This window comes from Erythrolamprus reginae, chromosome 2, assembly GCF_031021105.1.
Source record: "Erythrolamprus reginae isolate rEryReg1 chromosome 2, rEryReg1.hap1, whole genome shotgun sequence".
In the NCBI taxonomy this organism is placed as follows: domain Eukaryota; kingdom Metazoa; phylum Chordata; class Lepidosauria; order Squamata; family Dipsadidae; genus Erythrolamprus; species Erythrolamprus reginae.
Window position 1 is genome coordinate 122,183,685 of NC_091951.1, and position 23,628 is coordinate 122,207,312.

General features: G+C 39.1%; 1 protein-coding gene across 1 annotated transcript in view; it reads left to right on the forward strand.

Annotated features, from left to right (window-relative positions):
* Positions 1-23,628, forward strand: part of STK32A (serine/threonine kinase 32A) — a 93,139-nt gene that overhangs the window by 38,316 nt on the left and 31,195 nt on the right. Inside the window, exons 4-5 of the mRNA XM_070735874.1 lie at positions 1,715-1,866; positions 15,689-15,862. Of these exons, the coding sequence (XP_070591975.1) occupies positions 1,715-1,866; positions 15,689-15,862 (326 nt within the window). The remainder of the gene's footprint in view (positions 1-1,714; positions 1,867-15,688; positions 15,863-23,628) is intronic.

Genomic DNA, 23,628 nt, shown 5'->3' on the forward strand with positions numbered 1-23,628 from the left:
TCCTCTCTTTACCTAGGGATTTGTATATTTCTTTTTTATACTGTTTATTTCTTAATATAGACATGTTACATATGCCATTTTTAAAAAATTGATTGTTGTGTACCTTCCAGAGTCACTGTGGTGAGATGGCTCCTCATATTTGATCAATAAATAAAGAATAAATCAGCAGTGCCCTGCTGGATTGAACCTCTGATCCATCTAGTCCAGCCTTCCAGTTCTCACGATGGCCAACCAGCTGCATAAGAAAGCCTACTAATTTCACTGAAGATAGTGTTCATAGGCAAATCATATGTCTTACACCTAAGAATGTAAACTAGGGAAACAGAATAGAATAGAATTCTTTATTGCCCAAGTGTGATTGGACACACAACGAATTTGTCTTTCGTTCATATTTTTATTTTTATTTTATTTATTTTTTATTTATTCATTTGTCCAATACAGAAATACATAGGAAGAAAAATAGACATGTATGTCTCTCAGTGTACATTAAAAAAAAAGACAAGATATATTTATTTATTTATTTATTTGTTTGTTTGTTTGTTTGTTTATTTATTTTGTCCAATGCAAATTGAAAGTTAAAGAGAATAAAAACATGTAGTAGTAAATATTAAGGAAAGGATAGAAGAAAAGATATGAGAATAGAATACGTCAATTAAGAGTAGAGGAAAGGATGTATGAATGGGAGAAAAGATATATATGGGAGAAAAGATATATATTTGGACCGGGAGTCAGTACTCACAGTCACTCATGCCCTCATCACCTCGAGGCTTGACTACTGTAACGCTCTCTACATGGGGCTACCTCTGAAAAGTGTTCGGAAACTTCAGATCGTGCAGAATGCAGCTGCGAGAGCAATCATGGGCTTTCCTAAGTATGCCCATGTTACATCAACACTCCACAGTCTGCATTGGTTGCCGATCAGTTTCCGGTCACAATTCAAAGTGTTAGTTATGACCTATAAAGCCCTTCATGGCATCGAACCAGAATATCTCCGGGACTGCCTTCTGCCGCACGAATCCCAGTGACCAGTTAGGTCCCACAGAGTTGGCCTTCTCTGGGTCCCGTCGACTAAACAATGTCATTTGGCGGGACCCAGGGGAAGAGCCTTCTCTGTGGCGGCCCTGACCAACTCTCCCCAGAGATCAGAATTGCCCCCACCCTCCTCGCCTTTCGTAAGCTCCTTAAAACCCATCTCTGTCGTCAGGGGGAATTGAGATATTCCTTCCCCCTAGGCCTCTACAATTTATGCATGGAATGTTTGTGTGTATGTTTGGTTTATTAAATTAGGGTTTTTAAAATTATTTTAAATATTAGATTTGTTATATGTTGTTTCACTATTGTTGTTAGCCGCCCCGAGTCTACGGAGAGGGGCGGCATACAAATCTAATAAATAAATAAATAAATAATAAATATAAAATATAGGAGAGACAATTGGACAGGGGATGGAAGGCACACTAGTGCACTTATGCTCGCCCCTTATTTATCAAGAATCGTAAGGTACAACATTTAATGATAGTCATAGGGTACAAATAAGCTATCAGAAAACAATAAATATTGATATGAATCATAAAGATACAAGTCATTTTGTAAGGAAGTGAAGTTGCAGCATTGAAATGTTAGCTTTTACTGGAGACGGGTTATAGAAGAATCTGCATTTCTGCTACATTTGTTCTATACATTTTATGGAACACGATCCTTTGCCTTATTCCTTTAGGTATGCATTGTTCAGAAGAAAGATACCAAGAAAATGTATGCAATGAAATACATGAATAAACTAAAATGTGTGGAACGGAATGAAGTTCGAAATGTCTTCAAAGAGTTACAGATCATGCAGGGACTGGAACATCCTTTCCTTGTGAACTTATGGTAAGTAACACACATTCCTTATGAGCATCTACCTATCAGAGTACTGAAGCTTCCATTATTTTTCTGGGATTATGTTGCCTTGGCTTCTCTGTAAAGTGGTTTTGTTTGTTTTTTTCTAACTCCATGGCTATTATTCATCCCTGCTGTTCTTCAGTGTTTATTGGTTTCCTCTTTTTTTTGTTGTTGTTGTTGTTGTTAAAATAATCCAGTTTTCTGAGCAGGCTCTGAGAGCAACAAAAGATTCTTTCCAAAGCTACCTGTGGTTCAAACTAATACTTTAAACAGGACCTTGATAAAAGAGCCCCCTCCTCCCCCCCCTGCTTTCATCTACTTCTATTATTAAGTTATTGCTAACCTCAGGGTGCAAAATGCTGTATGTTTGATTTGTTGTTCTTCTTATTGTTCAAAAGAATGAATTGTAATGTTTTCTTCAATTTTACTGTATCTAGCAAAGGATCTTTTTGGACAGATTAATGTTGTAAAAGGCGGCTGTGATTAGGCAAATAAATGATATTGAAATTTAGCCAAAATTCACATATTTCAGCAGAAGGCTGAATTAGAATCTTAGTTCAGCTCGTTGGTTTTCTATGCTGATATGGGTAGACTAGCAAGCTAACATTTTTATGAACTAATATATTGTCACAGAGACTTACAATGATATTGAACTTATTAATAATTCAATATAGGTAATGATTATCCGGATTGTTATCAATACCTTCAAATCAATTTATGATTAATACTGGATATTCTATGCAAGCAGGATAATATTTGGCATATTTTGTTCCTTGGAGGACTCCAGGCTTCAAAGTAACAGAAATGTTTAAAATTAAATTAACAAAACACTTTAAAAGACATTAACTGTTTTAATATTTTCAAATATGGACCTTGCAATTCTTTAAAATTTAAAATAGAAAGAAGAAGAAGAAAAATCACTCTGTTGAATATTGCAGAAAATAAGTCATGATGTTAATCAGTTGTAGGCTTCTTTCCTTCTCTGGCCAACTGTCCATCTTTTGTGATTGGACCCAGCATCCTTGTTTCAGATCCTTCGAAGTCACTTCTAGAGAATGTCACAGGGAAAACCATTGTCTGCACAATTCTGATCTTTGTAGATACAGACAAATCCTGCCATATGGATATTTTATTCCAAAGTTTTCATTGCTGCTCTATCAAATGGTTGGCAATGTATTTTTACTACTTCAGTATCTTCATTGTCAATTCTAAGACTGGTCACTGTAACTGTTAGTATTAGTTTTGCCTCTTTAATTTTAATCACATTTTTTTCACTCTGTGCTTGGCCTTCATTTGAATTTTCAACTGAGGATAGAAACTATGTGTATCTACCCCAAAATATCCGCACATTGAATACCTCTCTCTCATACGTCAAAACCTTTTTTATTGAACTCCAGCTCCAAGAAGCCCATGAAGTGGTTGCATTTGAAGAACCAATTACGGCATTGGCATTATCTTTGAAGAAGAAAAAAATCTTTGTTAGCACAGAGTGTACATTAAATCAATTGTGCTTTGCCAGGAAAAATAGAAATAGAAGAAAATTGGTTGGCTAGAACACCAGACTCTACCAGTACCATCTAAACACACAGTCTATTCTTGCAATTGGTGGAGGATTTTCTTTTGATTCGCAGCATTTGAATCTCATTGTTGATCAGTGCATTAAAGGATCAGGAAGAAGTATGCAGACAACAGCTATACATTCCAAATGGCCATTAAGAATATTTTGTAGGAATAGCATAGTTTATGCCAGCATGGTTTATCCTAGCTTCAGGAATTCATGGAAAACTGGACGTATAGATCAACCCTTAGAAAGTTCTTCATTATTCAACCACCACCCTCTCTCTTCATTTGTTCTTTAAGTCCCTATCCTATATTGTGTCTGAAATCCTTTAGGACAAAGCATGCATTGAGATCAGCCTCACATTCTATTTACTTTCAGTGGGGCGATCAGAACACTAATAATACATCTTAGAATATATTAGTGTTCTTTGGCTCTAGGAGTCCTGAAACATAAATAATGAGCAATGACATTGCTGGCAAAGTATTGATAAATTAGATGTCACAAAACCTTTTAGATGGGGGGGGGATGATAGTGAAACATATTTCAGTGAATTTCAGCAAAGGTTTTGTATCCAAACTGACACGTGAAACGAGAAAGCAAAAGTTAAAGAATCAGATATTTTTAAAAAGCATGCTTGCTTTGTTTTAACACATGTGCACATATCATTTGTCTTTTTGAATGCAACATTTTTTCTGACTATTGGGAAGGCTGTTTAAGTTTGTACAGTCATATTCTGTAAGCTTCTCTTTGGGGAGTTGAGTGATCTTAACAGTTCTAATCATTTAGGCTAGTTAACTAATATGCTGCATAACAAGAATAAAGCCCTTGATTAAAAAGAGCAAGAACCATAGCATTTTACAATGAAATGTGATGGAAAGCATCATTAGGAGTCACTGAGTTTGGTTTGAATCCTGGTGACAACATGGCTTCAGCAATAACTTGTAGCCCTTCTAAGGGCACTCCTTCATTTCTTTAATCTTGTCTATCCATCTTATACATTGTTTTCTCTGTCTTCTACTTTTCTCTGCCTTGCCAGGCATAATATTTTCTTCTGGCCACATTAAAATTATTTCTTCTGATCCTTGAAGGTGAAGAAATGTAGCCAGGATACTTTGCTCTGTTTTGCCGGGATGTTGTTGTCTTTATTGCTTTAATGTGGGTTACATTAAAGGAAAAGGTATTGGTGATTTCCTCTGGTTTCATTTACCTTCTCAACACCACCAGCTGATAGAAAAAAACCTCCTGACAAATGATCTCCTTATCATGAGCAGGGATGGAGGGGGAAAGTTTTGGATTGATGTCTGGATTAGTGGGTTTAGCAATGTCTCAAACTTTACTTAATTTTGTGCAATCATTTGGGTGCTTACATTCAAAAGGCATAATATCATATTGCAGCTATGGAATGGTATTAAGGTTATGTCCAAAAGGAATTGTCAGGTGTTTTTTTTACTGCAACAATGCAAAAGCTTTGGGCCTTTTGTTCAGATGGCTTAAATTGTGTTAGTCTCTGCAAGAGGATCACAAATAAATTTCCTGTGTTCTGCACAGGAAAAGTTCCTTTTCGAAACTGGCGGTGACAAAAGGATCAGAGTCACTCTGTAGAGCCTGAGAACATTAAAGTCCAAATGAATTCAATGATCCATAAGAGCCTCCGTGATGCAGTGGTTAGAGTGCAGCACTGCAAGCTACTTCTGCTGACCACCGGCTGCCAGCAGTTTGGCGAATCTCAGTAAGCTCAAGGTTGACTCAGCCTTCCATCTCTTCAAAGTTGGTAAAATGAGGAGCCAGATTGTTGGGGGCAATATGCTTCTCTCTGTAAACTGCTTACAGAGGGCTGTAAAGCATTGTGAAGCGGTATATAAGTCTAAATGCTATTGCTACTATTGCTATCCTGCTTCCCGGAAGGGACAAAAATCTTGCTCCAATTGAGCATCCTTATAGCTACTGATAATAAATTGCTTTGCTATAATTACAAAAGCAATAGTCAGCAATCACAGCAGGCTTGCTTGGCCCCAATACTACTATCCAAATAAATGTTATAGTTGGGAGTGTGATTGTTTGAAATCTGGGGAGACTGGGCTTTGGAAATAGCTGCTATATTTCACTATGGACAACCAAATGCTATTTAACATAGGAATCTAGCAGCCCTTTGGACACCTACTCAGGAATAAACTGGAGTTTTAATCTCAGTTATGCTCTTCTGAGGCTGTTCTGAAGATAGCATTAAAATGCTCTAAATAAGTAAGAACGACAACTTGGTACTTTTATATTTTTGGTTAAAGCTTTAGCTGAGAGCCATTTCATACAATGTGCCAGTCAAATCTTAGACAACCTCAGGAATGTCTTCATTTTTTGTTTTTAATCTGAATTAAAAGCAGAGAGGAATGATGGAATATTGACTATTCTGATTTAGAACCCAATTCTCTTATCTCCCATTTGCTTTGGAAAAAAGTTTTCCATCCACTCCCCCAAAGGAAGAAGGCAAACAGCATCTCTGGAAGGTTCATCCAAAGTGGGGAGGGGAATTAATGCCTATAATAGTTGTTTACATTTTAAAAGGCATACACATATTTACTCATTAAACCCAACTGAGTTTGTTTCTATTTGACATTAGGAATAGGTAACCTAAAACAAAACTGTAACATCAAAGAGTCCAAAATACATTGCAAATCTCAAAATTTAGCAACCAAACCAGTGTGTCAAATCTGGGTTGCTGCCTAGTTCATATTTAAAACATGGAAGTGGTTAATTTAAATCTTTTCCCTACCTTTGATCTTTCCTCCCACCCTCCATCTTTAAACTTGTTTTTCCTTAGTACATACAGAAAATTGAGATGGGTGAGCCCTAAGGAGCTCTTCCCTGTCAGTTTTTCTGCTGTTGAATTGCCCACATGCACTGCTTGAGAAGAAATTGGTACATGGTAAATGATGCTATCATTTCATTTAGTTTGATTCCCCAGGTGCCTCTGTTCCTTTTCATGAGTCTTCCCGGCAAGTAAAAGATTTCAACTATTTGTCTCCTCTGGTATTAATTTTCTTAGTGCTTATTTTTCTGTTTATCCCATCTAGTCTGTATAAAGTAGAAAGCAGTAGCCTGTCACTAGAGAGACCCTGTCTACAAGCCCTCATGGAATGCTCAGTGAAGAAAACAGACAGCATGATAAATGAGGGCATCTTATGATGCTCTTTTAGCTGGAGCAATAAATAACACCTGCCATCTTCTCTGAGCTGTTGGCCATTGACTATAAATAATATGTTTTTGGCAGTTAATACCAAAAAGAAGGTAAATTAATTTCCCTGAGAAGGTAGCTTCAAACACATGGATGTTGAATGGATACTGTGGCACAGATCACCTTAAAACACAAGCAATCTTAGTCATTGATGTGTTAGAATTTAAACCGGGATTCAGTGTTCCCTCTAATTTTTTGGGGGGGTGGGCGGAAAAGTACAGTGTCTGAGCGGCAGTCCCTTCGGGACTGGGCGGCACAGAAATAATAAATAAACAAACAAACAAATAAACAAAAAACCCACCCTGTTTTGCCTCAGAGAATTTCAAAATAAAATACTGTACTGTGTGTCTATAACAGTGAGCTCATAATAGGGCAACTCTATCAATATCAAAATGCCACTTAAATAGTTGAGCTAGTTTCAAACTAGATTTTGATTTTCTTTCTCTCTTCCTTACTCCCATTCTTTTTCTTTCTCTTTTCCTTCCTCTCTTTTTTCTATCTGTTTCTCTCTCTTCCTCTCTTCCTCTCTCTCTCCTTCCCTCTCACTCTTTCCCTCTTGGCTTCTGGGCAGGTTTGGAAAACTCTGAGTTGATGATGATTTTTAAGTGAGCGATTGCTCACTGCTCAGCTTACAGGGAACTATGCCGGGATTTTCTCTCATTATGGCTAGGCCAGCCTCTTTAAGCAGAAGTTACACAGTTAAACTTTTATTCAAACTGGATTGTCTTTTGTCATAGATGTGAAAAATATTGAATCATGGATCTTCTTAGGTCTATGCTTTTATGTCTGCCTTGGTGAGAATTTATTGTCTTTCCCTTTAGGCCGGAGTTACTTAACTAGCAGGTCAAGGCTGTAAATCCATCAGACTGTGGCACTGTTGTAAATGCACTCTGAATTCAAAAGGAATTGGGTTCCTGTGGGTAGCAAACGCTGTTTTCATTGAGCAAGTCAGGGTTCATTGTCAGAGTCAAGTAAGGATTGATATTTCTAAGAAACCATCACAGTGAGAGCCAGTTACAAAAGATACTCAGCTTAAAGCAACATACCAAAACTGCAAAGTTGGGTCATAGAGAAATTATTCCAGGAGAACTGCAGTTGGTGGAACTTTATGAAGAAGGGAGTTTTAGTCTCTCCCGCAAGCAGCTAGCACTGATGAATCTGGATTGCCATCTCTCAGTTGCTTCTATACAGGCTTGCCAATTGCATCCCTGAATAGGTGAATACTTTTGCACTCTTCCTGATTCTTCGCATAGAAGTGGTGTGGGAAGATGAGAGAATAGAAGGGGAATTTATCAAATTTGCAGATGATAGTAAGTTGGCAGGAATAGCTAACACTCTTAAATGATAGGCTCAAGATGGATCTTGACAGACTTGAACATTGGGCCCTATCTAATAAAATGAAATTCGACATAGAGAAAAGTAAAGTCTTACACTTAGGCAAGAAAAAACAAAAGTACAGATATGAATTTATTTATTTATTGATTGATTGATTGATTGATTGATTGAGTTGAAAGGGACCATGAAGGCCATCGAGTTCAACCCCCTGCCCAAGCAGGAATCCTATAATACACCAAGTGGCAGTTCAATCTTCTCTTAAAAATGTCCAGAGTGTTGGAGTTCACAACGTCCACTGGTAGGTTGTTCCATTGGTTGATCGCTCTGATCGTCAGGAGGTTCCTCCTTATCTCCATGTTGAATCTCTCCTTGGTCAGCTTCCAGTCGTTGTTCCTCGTCCGGCCCTCTGGTGCCCTGAAAAATAAAGTGATCCCTTCCTCTCTGTGACATTCTCATGCCCAGTTCCCTCAGTCTCTCTTCGTAAGTCTTGGTTTCCAATCCCTTAATCATCTTGGTTGCTCTTTTTTGCACCTTCTCCAGAGTTTCAATGTCTCTTTTGAAGTGTGGTGACCAGAACTGAATACAGTACTCCAGGTGAGGTCGGAACAGGGCGTAGTAGAGTGGTATTAAGACTTCCCTGGTCTTCGAGTGTATTGCCCGGTTGATGCAGCTTAGGATTGTGTTGGCTTTTTTAGCTGCTGCTGCACATTGTTGGCTCATGTTTAGTTGGTTGTCCACCAAGACTCCGAGGTCTCTTTCACAGTCGCTACTGCTAAGAGGGGTTTCTCCCAGGTTGTATGTGTGTCCAGGGTTTTTTCTGCCTAGGTGAAGGACTTTGCTCTTGTCAATGTTAAACATCATCTTGTTGGTGTGGGCCCACTGTGTTAGTCTGTCTAGGTCTTTCTGTAATTTGAGCCTGTCTTCTAGGTCAGTGTTTCCCAACCTTGGCAACTTGAAGATATTTGGACTTCAACTTCCAGAATTCCCTAGCCAGTGAACGCAGATAACACAGATAAAATCACTCAGATTCAGACGGACCTGGACTCCAATTGGGCAATTCAGACAGAGGTGACTGGGGCAGGTCTCAGTTCTGTTGTCTGGGAGGAGTTTGACCTAGTGACTCCTGATGAAGTGGACAAGGCCATGGGAGCTGTGAGTTCCTCCACCTATTTGCCGGACCCGTGCCACACCTGGCTGGTTTTGGCCAGCAGAGAAATGTCACGTGGCTGGATCCAGGTGTTGATTAATACTTCCTTGAGTGAGGGATCCTTTCCTGAAAGAAGCGATTGTGAGACCCCTCCTCAAGAAACCGTCCTTGGATCCAGCTGAGTTGAAGAACTTTAGGCAAGTCTCCAACCTGCCCTGCTTGGCTAAGGTTGTTGATAAGGTGGTGGTGCACCAGCTCCTGCGGCCCTTGGATTATCTAGACCCTTTTCAGTCTGGTTTCAGGCCCAGTTAGAGCATAGAAACTGCTTTGGTCACACTGATGGATGGTCTTTGGTGGTCAAGTGCTTCTTGATCTCTCAAAGGCCTTTGATACCATTGACCATGGTATTCTTCTGTGGTGGCTGAAGGGTTTGGGAGTGGGACGCACCATTTTACAGTGGTTCTCCTCCTACCTCTCCGGTTGTTCGCAGCCAGTGTTAATGGAGGGACAGAAGTCCACTCCTAAGCACCTACTTTGTGTGGTGCCACAAGATTCAGTCCTCTCCCTCCTACTATTTAACATTTACATGAAGCCACTGGATGAGATCATCCACCGACATGTGGTGATACCCAGTTGTCAACCCCGACGAGACCGAGTGGCTATCTGTCCATCCATTGTTATGGAGGGGGGGGACCTTAACCCCTCAGATAGGGTCTGTAATCTGGGTGTCCTCCTGGATCCACAGTTGAAGCTTGATCCTCTCTTGGCTGGGGCCAAGAGGACCTTTGCCCAGGTTCGCCTGGTTTACCAGTTACGACCCTATCTGGATCAGGAGACTCTACTCAAGGTCATTCATGCTCTCATCACCTCACGTCTCAATTATTGCAATGTGCTCTACATGGGGTTACCCTTGAAGAGTGTTCGGAGACCACAACTAATCCAGAATGCAGCTGTGCGAACTGTTGTGGATGTACACCCACATAACACCAATATTCCGCGTGCTGCATTGGTAACCAATTGGTTTCCGGTCACAATTCAAGATATTGGTTATCACCTATAAAGCCCTACATGGCTTAGAACCTGACAATTTACGGGGCTATTTCCTGCCACATGCCTCCCAGAGACCAATTATATCCCACAGAGTTGGCCTTCTCTGAGTCCCATTGATTAAGCAATGATAGTTGGCAGGCCCGTGGGGGGAGCCTCCTCTGTGACAGCCCCGGCTCTTTGGAACCAACTCCCTCCCCCCCCGAGGTCCGTACTTGAAGACCTGGCTCTACCGATAGGTCTGTGGGCCGTGAGAATTAACTTCTAGCCAATACATCTTTTGACTAATATGTGTGATGGTATGATTGTATTGTCTGGCTTAGGGGTTTTTACTATTATTAATTATTAGGGGTTTTTATTGTTTATAGTGGAGTTATATTAATGGGATTTTTGCTGTTTTAACATTTGAATTTGACTTTTTTATTGCACTGTTTCATTGTTGTGAGCCGCCCTAAGTCTCGTATTGTTATCAATATTGTTATTGCTATTGGTGCTGTTGTTAAATCTTCCAAGAAAATTTAAAGTATCACATGGGTTATATTTATAAGAACACACATGTTTTTTTTTTCTTAGACAATAGTATATTGATAACTTGTACAACTGTTGACTGTCTACATAAGCTGATCACAAAGTATAAAAGAACTCTATTTTCCAGAATAAAGCCACATAAATATGCCACAGACTTGTTTTGCTCTCGGAGTGAGATGCGTGGCATATATATTTATTAAACAAACAAACAAACAAATAAATAAATTAGATATTCAGGAAGTTACTTTTATCTGTGTGATATTGATGAATATAAAGAGACAACCTGGGGAGAAACCATCTACTGTGATTATGCACTAGTAAAATATCTGATTTTCTGGCCTTAGAACATTTGATGCTCAGCAGTCTTTCACTCCTGCATGTAATGGAAAGAATTATTTTGGAGTTGGCAGTCTGCACTTTAAAGAATTGTTTGGTCTTTCTCTCTTTCCTGTTTTAAAAGACAAACAACCTAAAACTTCTAGGTTGATGGAGATTCCCGTAGAGAACATTATGACCATGTAACAACTCAATTGAGCCCCAGATTGATTTCTTATACCCTTCTCTGTTGAACAGGATATTAAAACCACACTACCAATCTACCGTAATACCAATTCCAAGGGTTGGAATAATGCCCCACCAGTTGTTTGGAAACACTTATATTGTAGCATTACCACCCAAATAGTTCATTCAGATGTTTAATCTTGACACAGCAAAGCAAAAATACAAAATCCCTAATACTTTTTTGAGACAGTTTTTATAACAACTCTCTCGATCTAAGAAGTAAGCAAATATGTTTCTTTGTTTTTACTTTCACAGTCTAGGTTTTCTACAGTGGAAAACTGTACAGTGGAACCATATTTATTTACAAAACAAGTACAATGAGCTATGCTTTGAAAAGGTTCCCACACATTGCAATCCTATACTCACTGCCGATACAGTCGGGAAATACTTTAATGTTTCTCATACCTTTTGCCATGAATCTAGAAGTTCATTGAGTTGCAAATATTTTTTAATGTAAACATGTACTTCAACTATGTGTGATTACTGTTTTGCTATTGAAAGTTGCTTTACTCTGAGCCCAACATCTGGTTGATCTATTTCTAGGGATGCAGAAAAAAAAGTATATGTTGTGATTTGCAGTGAGAATGAATTAATTTGATCCACTAGAACTGATCTTGTCATGGAGTAGAAGGGCAGCAATGACTGGAATTTACTAATATCTGTTCTGTTATAAAATTACATAATGCATTATATGGGAAGGATGTCTAAGAAACAACATGTAGGAATGGGATAAATTTTTAAAAAGGATCTATTGATGTTTTTTAAAATTCATTTGTGTTTTCAGAAACCATATATTTCAAGAAATTATGTACATCATCATAAGCAGATTTTCCAGTAGCAAGTTGCAGAAAATTGACAATATCTATAACATTAACACTAAAATATACCAGATATAGACTGATCAGCTTATCACAATCTAGAGATAAGTTAAAATTGCTCCATGTTTTACAATTCTTCCAGCCAGGGCTGAATCTGATATTATCTGATATCACATATAAAACATGTGATACATACATACATATACATACATATATGCTGAATTTGAAAATTAAGGGAGATTAGGATAGATCTATTTTGGCTTTATTTTGGCCTCATCAGCTAGCCATACCCACTGGGACTTGAACCTGCAACCTTTGCCTTGTAAGGCAGAGAATTATCCTCTAGGCTATAGTATCCAATCCCTTCAGCTCTGCACCAGGGAAGGGTTACATATTTTTGTGTCGAATCACCCGAGTGTATTGAAGGAACATCACAGCTCCTTATTTATTTATTTATTTATTATTTATTATTTGGATTTGTATGCCAACCCAGGGCCATTTCCAAGGCAATTAATTTTATTGATAGCTGACAATTCTATCTGTATGTGTCACTTTTTTTTTTTTGGCTGAATTTGAAAATTAAGGGAGACTAGGATAGATCTATTTCGGCCTTATTTTGGCCTCATCAGCTAGCCATACCCAATGGGACTTGAACTTGCAACCTTTGCCTTGTAAGGCAGAGAATTATCCTCTAGGCTACAGTATCCAATCCCTTCAGCTCTGCACCAGGGAAGGGTTACATATTTTTGTGTCGAATCACCCGAGTGTATTGAAGGAACATCACAGCTCCTTATTTGCCTCTCGGCCCAACCCAGTGCCATTTCCAAGGCAATTAATTTTATTGATAGCTGACAATTCTATCTGTATGTGTCACTTTTTTTTTTTGCTGAATTTGAAAATTAAGGGAGACTAGGATAGATCTATTTCAGCCTTATTTTGGCCTCATCAGCTAGCCATACCCAGTGGGACTTGAACTTGCAACCTTTGCCTTGTAAGGCAGAGAATTATCCTCTAGGCTACAGTATCCAATCCCTTCAGCTCTGCACCAGGGAAGGGTTACATATTTTTGTGTCGAATCACCCGAGTATATTGAAGGAACATCACAGCTCCTTATTTGCCTCTCGGCCCAACCCAGGGCCATTTCTAAGGCAATTAATTTTATTGATAGCTGACAATTCTATCTGTATGTGTCACTTTTCTTTCTTTTTGCTGAATTTGAAAATTAAGGGAGACTAGGATAGATCTATTTCGGCCTTATTTTGGCCTCATCAGCTAGCCATACCCAATGGGACTTAAACCTGCAACCTTTGCCTTGTAAGGCAGAGAATTATCCTCTAGGCTACAGTATCCAATCCCTTCAGCTCTGCACCAGGGAAGGGTTACATATTTTTGTGTCGAATCATATATATATTTTATATATATAATAATTTATATATATAAATTATATATATATATTATATATTATAATTTATATATATAAATTATTGAGTTGCAGTTTTTGAAATTGTGGATCATGACTCTGTGAGGGTTATGAGCAATGTGTAAGAGTGGAGGTTATGGGTTTTGTTAAAATACACTAAAGATGTGTGCAGCCAGACTAAAAGCGATTTTAAGATTCATTCCCAGCTTTGCTGCTTGCTTTGTCTGTATAAGCTGGCCATTGGCTTGCTCAGAAAACAAGATTAAATTTTGACAGCATTGTTACTTTGCCTCCAGAAATAACCACCGTGTGACTTTGGTCCTGCAAAGCTTGAGAAACATGATATACTTTAATTATTAAAATTATTTATCATATTTATTTCTAGCCCAACCTTAACTTCAATGAGCTGATCAGTTTTATTCATAGGAGGAGATATATAAACCCGTTTATCATTTCGCGGTGTTCTGAAAATTTTGAAACTCTGTTCTGAAGGAGCAATATAAGTCCAACATACTAGGCTAGTTTTTGTGTACTTTCTGATTCTGAAAAGGTGATTTTCTAGAGCAGTTCTTCACCATCTTCTGCTAACAGGATGTTTTGGATGACTATGCCCAGAGTTTTCAGATAGCATGCCAAATCCACTGTAGCATAGACTTTTGCTTTGCTTTTTATTCTCTTGCTTCATTCATTGACTTAGAGATGATGTAGTTACCTTGTATTTAATTATGTGGCTCCTTAGGGAATCTCTTGGCTTGGCAGCAGCTAACTTTCCCCCTCTGTGTTCAAAAACAGTGACTGTTCCAAGACTAAATGTATTGATTCTTTTTTTTTAGCACATGTAATTTGCTGGCTTGTATATCTTGAGAGGAAGTTTTGGGAGAATATATAAAAAGGACTATGAGAAATTAGCAGCAGGACTGAATTTATATAACAAGACTCAGTTCTACAATCTTTCTGTCTAGTGACAAAGCTTACTATGGAAATATACAAAATATGTACTCTTATGTGGCACTAATTTTCCCCTCCTATGTTATCACAAAAACTTAGTTATCAAATAAGGCAAAACTATTTCCAACAACAATTCATAATAGCCTTCAAAATGAGAAATGCCATACTAATTATTAGTCAGGACATAGCAACACATCTTTTTACAAAAGTATCATTTCAAAAAACATTAAGAGCCAGATGAATCCTAACAATATAATGTGAGGTCATACTATCTTTCAGCTGTTTCGAGGAGGGCATTTGCCCAGGTTCGCCTGGTGCAGCAGTTGCGGCCCTATTTGGACAGGGAGTCTCTGCTCACAGTCACTCATGCTCTCGTCACCTCGAGGTTCGACTACTGCAATGCTCTCTACATGGGGCTACCTTTGAAAAGTGTTCGGAAACTTCAGATCATGCAGAATGTGGCCGCGAGAGCAATTGTGGGGCTTCCTAGATTCGCCCACATCTCGTCAACACTCCGCGTCCTGCACTGGCTGCCGATCAGTTTCCGGTTACAATTCAAAGTGTTGGCAATGACGTATAAATCCCTACATGACATCGGACCAGAATACCTCCGGGACTGTCTTCTGCCGCACAAATCCCAGTGGCCGATTAGGTCCCACAGAGTTGGCCTTCTCCGGGTCCCATTGACTAAGCAATGTCGTCTGGCGGGGCCCAGGGGAAGAGCCTTCTCTGTGGCAGCTCCGGCCCTCTGGAACCAACTCCCCCCGGAGATGAGAACCGCCCCTGCCCTCCTTGCCTTTCGTAAGTTGTTGAAAACTCACTTGTGCCGCCAGGCATGGGGAAATTGACACCTCCCCTAACTACTTGGTTTATGTATGGTTTGATTGGGTTGGGTGATTATTTTATTATAAGGGTTTTTAATTTGTGTTTTAAACATTGGATTTGTACATTGTTTATGATTGTTGTGAGCTGCCCCGAGTTTTCGGAGAGGGGCGGCATACAAATCTAATAAATTAAATTAAATTAAATTATTTTAGATTACAGATTCCTGTCTGCTCTTCTTTGCCTTTTTTGCTTTGAAACTGTTCCTTTTCTTATGATTTATTATGCTGTGCATCCGCAAAGTAATGTCCTGAAGCAGAATCCTGGGAATCCAACATCCCAACCAATGGACTGTTTTAGGAGTTTCTCTTACGTATTGTGTATCCTTTTCCAGGTACTCATTCCAGGATGAAGAAGACATGTTTATGGTGGTGGATCTGCTTCTTGGAGGAGATTTACGTTACCACCTGCAGCAAGATGTCCGTTTTGAAGAGGCAACTGTGAAAATATTCATTTGTGAGCTAGCACTGGCATTGGATTATCTCCAAAGCAAGAACATCATCCACAGGTGAGTCTTTGGCTGGGAGTTACATGAATGTTTTCAATGAATATCAGACTATGGCTTCTCGGGCCATTGAAACTGAGATAAGATTGAATTTCACTAGTAAGATGCAAGCCTATATGTCTCCCCTTTAGGTAATATTTGTGACTGTGTAGTATTCACAGTACCCTCTGAAACAAACAGATTTGAACCAACAATATACACCGCTCAAAAAATAAAGGGAACACTTAAACAACACAACATAACTCCAAGTAAATCAAACTTCTGTGAAATCCATTTTGGAAGCAACACTGATTAACAATCAATTTCACATGCTGTTGTGCACATTCAACTTTGTACAGAACAAAGTATTCAATGAGAATATTTCATTCATTCAGATCTAGGATATGTTATTGAGTCCATATTTTAAAAGAAATATTCATATTTTTCAAATTGAATACCTTAATACAGTACAATACTTAATTTCTTCTTTTACTGACCATCCTATTCTGCAATATATACACAAATCTTACATAAACTACCTGTCCTGTAAACCAGCGTTTCCCAACCGGTGTGCCGCAGCTCCTGCCCGATGCCGCGGTTTCTGGCGCTCTCCTGCTGGGCCCCAAAGAAGGAAGGCAGGAAGAAGGAGAGCTTCATTCTTCGCACCTTTTTCCCGCCTTCCTTCTTTGGGGCCCAGCAGGAGAGCGCCAGAAACCGCGGCATCGAGCAGGAACCGGGAGGTCGGAGGCACCGGCACGGTAGTGCCCCGCCCAGCTGGAGTTTCCCTGTCGTCATTGGCACACCTGGCCGTGTCGGCGGCGGCAAGTGTCCTTTGGGGCCCGGCGGGAGGCACTAGCGGTGGGAGTGGGGGGGGCTCTGCAGCGGTGCAGGCAGTCGCGGGGAGATGGCGGGGGGCGGGGGGGGCGGCTGCAGCGGCCCTGGGCACCGTTCCCTGTAGGCTTTTCCAGGGGCGCGCAGGGAGCCGCGGCCACCCGCCCGCCTGCCAGATTTTCCTCCGCGCGGCTGGGGAGGTGGATTCGCCGCCCCCGCCAGCCCGATCTCCCTCCAGTGGCTGGTGATGCAGATCTACCGCCCTCGCCAGCCTGATCTCCCTCCGTGGGGGGATGGGGGGCGACGAACTGACAACCGGGGGCTGTCCGTCCGTGTTGGGTGGTGCAGGGCAGGCACAGGCAGCCCCAGGGGAGAACAAGGGAGGGAGAGAAAGGAAAGAGAGAGAAAGGGAGGGAGAGAAAATTGAATGAAGGAGGGAGAGAAAGAAAGAGTAAGAAGTGGAAAGGATAGAGAAAAAGGAAGAGAAAGGGAGGGAGAGAAAGGAAAGAGAGAGAAAGGGAGGGAGAGAAAATTGAATGAAGGAGGGAGAGAAAGAAAGAGTAAGAAGTAGAAAGGATAGAGAAAAAGGAAGAGAAAGGGAGGGGGAGAAAGGAAAGAGAAAGGAAGGGGGGAGAGAAAGAAGATATGAAGGAGGGAGAAAAAGAAAGAGAGATAGGAAGGAAAGAGGGAGAGAAAGGAATGAGAGAGAAAGGGAGGGAGAGAAAGGGAATGAAAGAGGGAGAAGGGTGAGAGATAGAAAGAATAGACAGAAAGGGAGAGAAAGGAAAGAGAGAAAGGGAGGGAGGGGAAGGAAAGAGATGAGAGAGGAAGGAGGAGACAGAAAGAGAGGAAGGAAGGAAGAGAGAAAGAAATAGGGATGGAGAGAGAAAGGAAGGAAGAGAGAGAAAGAGGGAGGGAGAGAGAAATAGAGCGAAAGGGAGGAAGAGAGATTTTTTTTGTCCAAACTTTTTTTAGCGCCCCCCCCTCCATGTTCCCCAGGATTTTGAAAATATGAAAAATGTGCCGCGGCTCCAAAAAGGTTGGGAAACACTGCTGTAAACTGATGGTAGATAAACATACAGAGTATTTCTTTTTCTAAGGATTTTGAAAGACAAACTGATAAATATTATAAAAGTGGATATATTCATGTATAAGCTCTTCTGCTAACTTGGCTGGTGTGTGTGTACTATGTTTATGATGTGTGTGTGTGTATTTATATTTTATACATATTAAAACTATGAGAAACTATGTGATTGAGAATGAATAGTGTAGCCTGGCTTTAAGAGCTTTCTATGAATCTCTGTATACCAACCATGTTATCCCTAAATTTGGAATACTTTGTTCAAGTGATTTAGAGATACAAATTCATTAAAATCAACGTATTTAAGCCTGCTACTCCATATACACCCGGGTAAAAATGTACACATATCAATCTTGTCTAACATGTAAGTAAAATAGTAAAGGAATTTTAACATGAGAAATGTGGTGAAAAAGGCTAACTTTTTTTTAGTCTTTTAGTTGGAACTCCTGCCCTGTGAGCTTTTCCTTCTTTTGATTTTTTCAATTTTAAATAACAAGATTTAAGGTATAAATTGAATGATTAACATTTATTTTAAATGTCATGTAAATGTATTTTTCCTTTATTTAAAATATTTAAACAAATTTGTTTGCACATAAATCTTTTCCTTTCCTGTGTTATAAAGGAATATGAAAATGTAACTTGTTGAGTTGAGATACTGTTTTTAAAAGAATTTTGGAGAAAATAAATGAGTTTAATCTATTGGGCATGGATTAATTGAATAATTCCTGAATTTAGGGATTAAAGAAAGAGTGTTAAAAACTATTGAGATGATTTTGTTTGTACATCAGAAGGATCATCAATTGACCCATGATCAGTTCCAATTATTTGAACTTTGCTGTGTACTAAATTCTCATATATATTGTTCTAATGTGGAATGTATTTCATATTTAATTCAACATTTCAGTTAAATTTGCCTAGCACCTATTAGCGTTCCAGAAGTTCTAACTATTTCCAGATAAAATTATGCATTTTTATTTGAAATTATATTTCTTCAGTGAAGCTTTATATGTAAGCATGCAAACATAATATGTTTAGCTTATTTCCTAGCTATAGGAGAAGGTACAATTTTGTATGCATAGCCTTCTGTCCTATATTTTGCCAGTCTTCAACACTGACTAACTGGGATTAGCGTCAAACAAACCCCAGGAAGATACCCCAAATCTTTTTATGCAACCCCAGAATTCAGTGAATTCTAATAGCAAGGCAATATAAAATGGAGAAATCAAATGCAAACATACATATAATACATATATACAAATTACTTACTAACGTAATTTGTTCTGTGACCAGGTTCTTAAGTAGAAAGGTTTGTAAGAAGAAGCAATTTTTCCCATCGGAATCAAAGTAAAAGCAAATAATGTGTGTGATTGGGGAGACCACAGGGAGGGTGGAGGCCCTGTTTCCTCCCAGGAGATTCCTAGAGAGGCCCCACTTGCTTTTTCCAGCTCTGTTTCCTTCCAGGAGATTCCTAGAGAGGCCCCACAGAGGCTTCTCCCTGCCTTTTCCGGTTACAGTTTCGGAGGGTCGGTTTTGAGAAGAGGCAAAAAAATCTTGAACACCTGGTTCTTATCTAGAAAAGTTTGTAAGTAGAGGCGTTCTTAGGTAGAGGTACCAAAAGACAACCCAGAAATATTGTCCATTTGGATGACTTCACCATCATTGTTCTCTCTGCCTTAGTTCCTTAAACATGGTACAGAAATATATCCCTTTGAATATAGTAATAAATTGCTGATCAATATTGTCATGATATTCAGTATAATCTGCAAGTAGAATGCATAGAGTGATATTGAATCCAGGTTAATTCTCCATGCTGTGCATTTGTACATTGTTCTCCAAATTGTGATCCCCTAGATACATTCAATCACCATTCTCATCCTCCTCCCAAAGGATGGACATGCTGGTTGGGAAGAATGAAGAGAATCCTCAATGTCTGAACATCACCATTTTGAGAAATTTTCTAGACTGATGCAAGTGGTTAGAATGTTTGAAAGGCTTACATGAATTATCTATTTTTAGACAAAAGTTTTCTATGTACTTGTTTTTCCTTAATGTTGAGCATCTTCCGTTAAAGTAAGATGGGCATTGAAATTGTCCAAATAATTCAAATTGGTTTTACCAAAACTAGTGGTTTTAAGATGAAATACAGAAATGAAATATTTTATTAAAGGTTTGCTGAGAGTGTGTGGCCTCTCTTTATTGGGCAGGACTTGAACAACAAAAATCAAAAAGATTGTGTGTATTATTTAAAAGAGGTGTAACATTTCATATATGATCTTTCAAAATATATCATATTTACTCAAAGGAATTAGAAAGTGATCAGGTTCAACAGACAGTTTTAAGTTAATAGAATTTTAAAAATATAACCTATAAAGCATTCAAAGTGATGTCTTTGCAGCTTCCATACTGAAATGTCTTTCAGGTTTCCGGGCAGCTTAGAATTGTCTTGCTGCAATTTCTCAGGAGTTTTGTCTGTAGTTACACATTTTAAAACCAACACAGTTGAGTTTCATTCTGTGTTTAACAGTTGTACCTGGACAAATCCAATTGCTTGTGTGGTACCTTCAAAGTCAGAGGTGCTTCAAAGCCAAGTGGGCTGGTAATGAAGGTATAAGATTAAGTTTTTCTGCTGTGCACCTGTTCACCCCAGCCAACAAATAATAAATGAGGATAAATTACACTTGGCGAGACAGAAAGATTCCTGTTATTTAGCACAGGGTTTGAAATTGGAAACTAGCCAAAAGATGGATGGTTTCATTTAAAATACAAACAAGCTCGATAAATAAATAAATAATTCAGTTTGTGGCTTGCCTGTTTTTACTTTATTGTTATTAGCAAGAAGTGTCCTAGATTCAAAATGATGTTGATAGAAGAAAGATTTTTTTAAAAAAACATCTTTTACCATTTTGGTTTCCAGACCAATTAAGTTATCAGCAAGATGCTATGCTGAGGGGTTATGTGTTATAGTTCACTTGATAAGTTTGCTAGATGGTATTATCCAATGTGATGGAGAATATCAGATGATAAGGAGACAGAATTTGGTGCTAGACATATGCCGTCTTTTTTCATAAGGAATTACTGCACCATTTGCTTTATTTTAGGTTTTAGATTTTTCCTGACTGATAGGAATCTGATACCCCTATTTTGGCTATCATAAGCAAACTTCTGTATTTCATAAAAATGAAAATTGCCTGCAAATATATTGCACAGTAGTTTGTGTCATTTTAACACTGTAGCAACTGTTAAATCAATTTAACAATAAAATACTGCTTTGGAAAGAAAGACTCCACAGGCTGAAATAAGACTGGATTCTAACTAAATGAAAGGCTGTCAAGTGCATGTGACTGATTGCACAAATATTTTGCAATAAGTTGGAGTTTCATTGCTTCTGAATTACAAAAGGTACTGAATTCTCCTTTCAGGACATGCTCGTTATTCGGGATATGCTCGTTATTATTGTACAATCCAGGGTTTTTCTCTGTATCTCACGTACACACATACACTCATGCACACTTTATTCCCAGAGGACTAGACTCTTAATTTACTTAAAATAAATGCAGGGTTTTACTTTTCAGGATCCACTGAAATATTACAAAGTGAAGATCAAATTTCAAACACTTCTGACTTGTTGTCGGACTGAATATTATCCAATTTTTTTTAAAAAAATAAGATGGTTAGGGGGATGTTGTGAAATGTGATTGAGTATCTTTTCACTTTAGATTCAGTTTCTATGTGCACTCAAGAATTTAGGTGTTGTGGTTGGATCTAAGCCAGGTCCTTTGATAACAGACTTGGAGCCAGATGAACTGGGTCTGTCTGGGTCGGACTATGTGGCTGTCAGAGGAGTTGGCTAGAGTGTGAGGGTCCTACAGAGAAGAACCACCAACTGGTGCTTTGCCTGGACCTGATGAGGAGGAGATGAGGGACCCTATTCTGGACACAAGAATTAGAAGGATGCAGGGGAGGCAAGAGCATTTTGAGTACAGCTGTGCGCAGTCTATAATGTATCCCAGTGGCCGGTGAGGTCCCACAGAGTTGGCCTTCTCCAGGTCCTATCGGCCAGACAGTGTCGACTGGCAGGGCCTAGGGGAAGAGCCTTCTCTGTGGCAGTCCCGAATCTCTGGAACAAACTCCCTCCAGAGATACGTACCACCCCCTCCCTCCTGGTCTTTCGCAAATCTTTAAAAAGCTATCTTTGCTGGCAGGCATGGGGGCCGTGAGTGATGAGACTGTCTCCGGCCGATATGAGATATGATTGGATTGGATGAATGTATGCAAGTGTTTATGGCATCTTTTAAATGTTTTTTAGTAAATTTTTATATTGTAGAGATATTGGATTTCTTATATATTATATATATTGTTATATTAATGTTGTATGCCGCCTTGAGTCACCTCGAGAAGGGCAGCATAGAAATCAATCAAACAAACAAACAAACAAACAAACAAACAAACAATCCCAGAGTGTACAAAAGGGGAGGAGATTGGGCCGTTCCCTTTGCAGAAAATCAACATTTGACCCTTTGAAGGAAAAGAACACATTAAGGGTTTTTGCCTTTCATACAAACATATCTTTCTGCATTTCTGAACAATATAGTGTTAAGAAGTCTGTGAGTAATTTTGCTTTGGAAACTTTGTTTTGAAATCTTGCTGATCAGCTCCTCCATTCCCTTGAATTTTGGTAGCCGAAGGACATTCCTTTGTTCTAATTTGTGTTTTCAGTAAACCTGATTGTAGAATAGACCATTTCATTTCAAAACCCTGTGCCTGAGCCTTATTGGAAGTTAATTGCTGCTTGTTTGCCATATTAGACAGAACAATAGGAAAAGAGGGAAGAAGGGTTTGAAAATATAAGGCCAGAAGATAGTTGAAGGTAAAGATAACACAAACCTCAGACTGCTTGACATTTGAGAACAATCAGGGTTTGGGTTGGGTGCAACACAAGAGCAGCCACCTTCTCCTTCCCCCCATTTATTGTGGGATCAGGTCTTTTTATGCTTTTGGCCCTGCAAAACATTTCCATGGAAATATTTTAGAGCTGTGCTAGGAAACACCCAGTGAGTGCCACCACTACTGTTGTGTTGATCCAAGTACTCTGTAGACCCACCATGCTTTGAAGGAAACAGGCCAGGCTTGGTATCCTAAAGGAGCACTACAGCCTTGTCACATCAGCCGATGTTTGCTAATGTTTTTACCTCAGCGGTGAAAACAATAGTCATACTTCTTGATGTGCTGAGGCAGCTTTCCGTTTGCTCCGTATGTGATCTTTGCTAGACTTGATAAAATACTTCTGCTTTTGCTGATTTCCCCCCCCCCTCTTTTAGCTATTTTATTTGTTTCTCTTTTTTTGAGAATGTTTGATTAATATTGTAGAATACAAATACAGTGGTACCTCGACATATGAGTTTAATTCGTTCCAGACCCGAGCTCGTACGTCGATCAACTCGCATCTCGAAGGAATGCCTTTAGACTTTGTTTTTCGCGCCGAGATAACTAGAAGCAAGGAGATTCTTGCGCCACCTAGTGGAAGCTCGGCTCGTATCCCGAATTTGAGCTCGGGTGTCGAACAGAAATTTTGCTCGTGTCGCGGCTCGTAACTTGGAATACTCGCATGTGGAGCAGCTCATATCTAGAGGTACTACTGTAATAGCCACGTACAATGGTATTTATACAATAGGAAGTAGAAACTATGAAAGTATAATGATGAAAGTAAATTAAACCTTACAAAATGGAAAATTTATAACAATGCTAAATATGATTTCTGAGATGTTTCCTTTATGAAGATAGGATGTTACTAAAATGCTCTATTCAAATGCATAAAAGATGATTTATGGGGATTTATTTACATTATCATCAAGGTATTATTTCTTGAATGCCTTGAGGA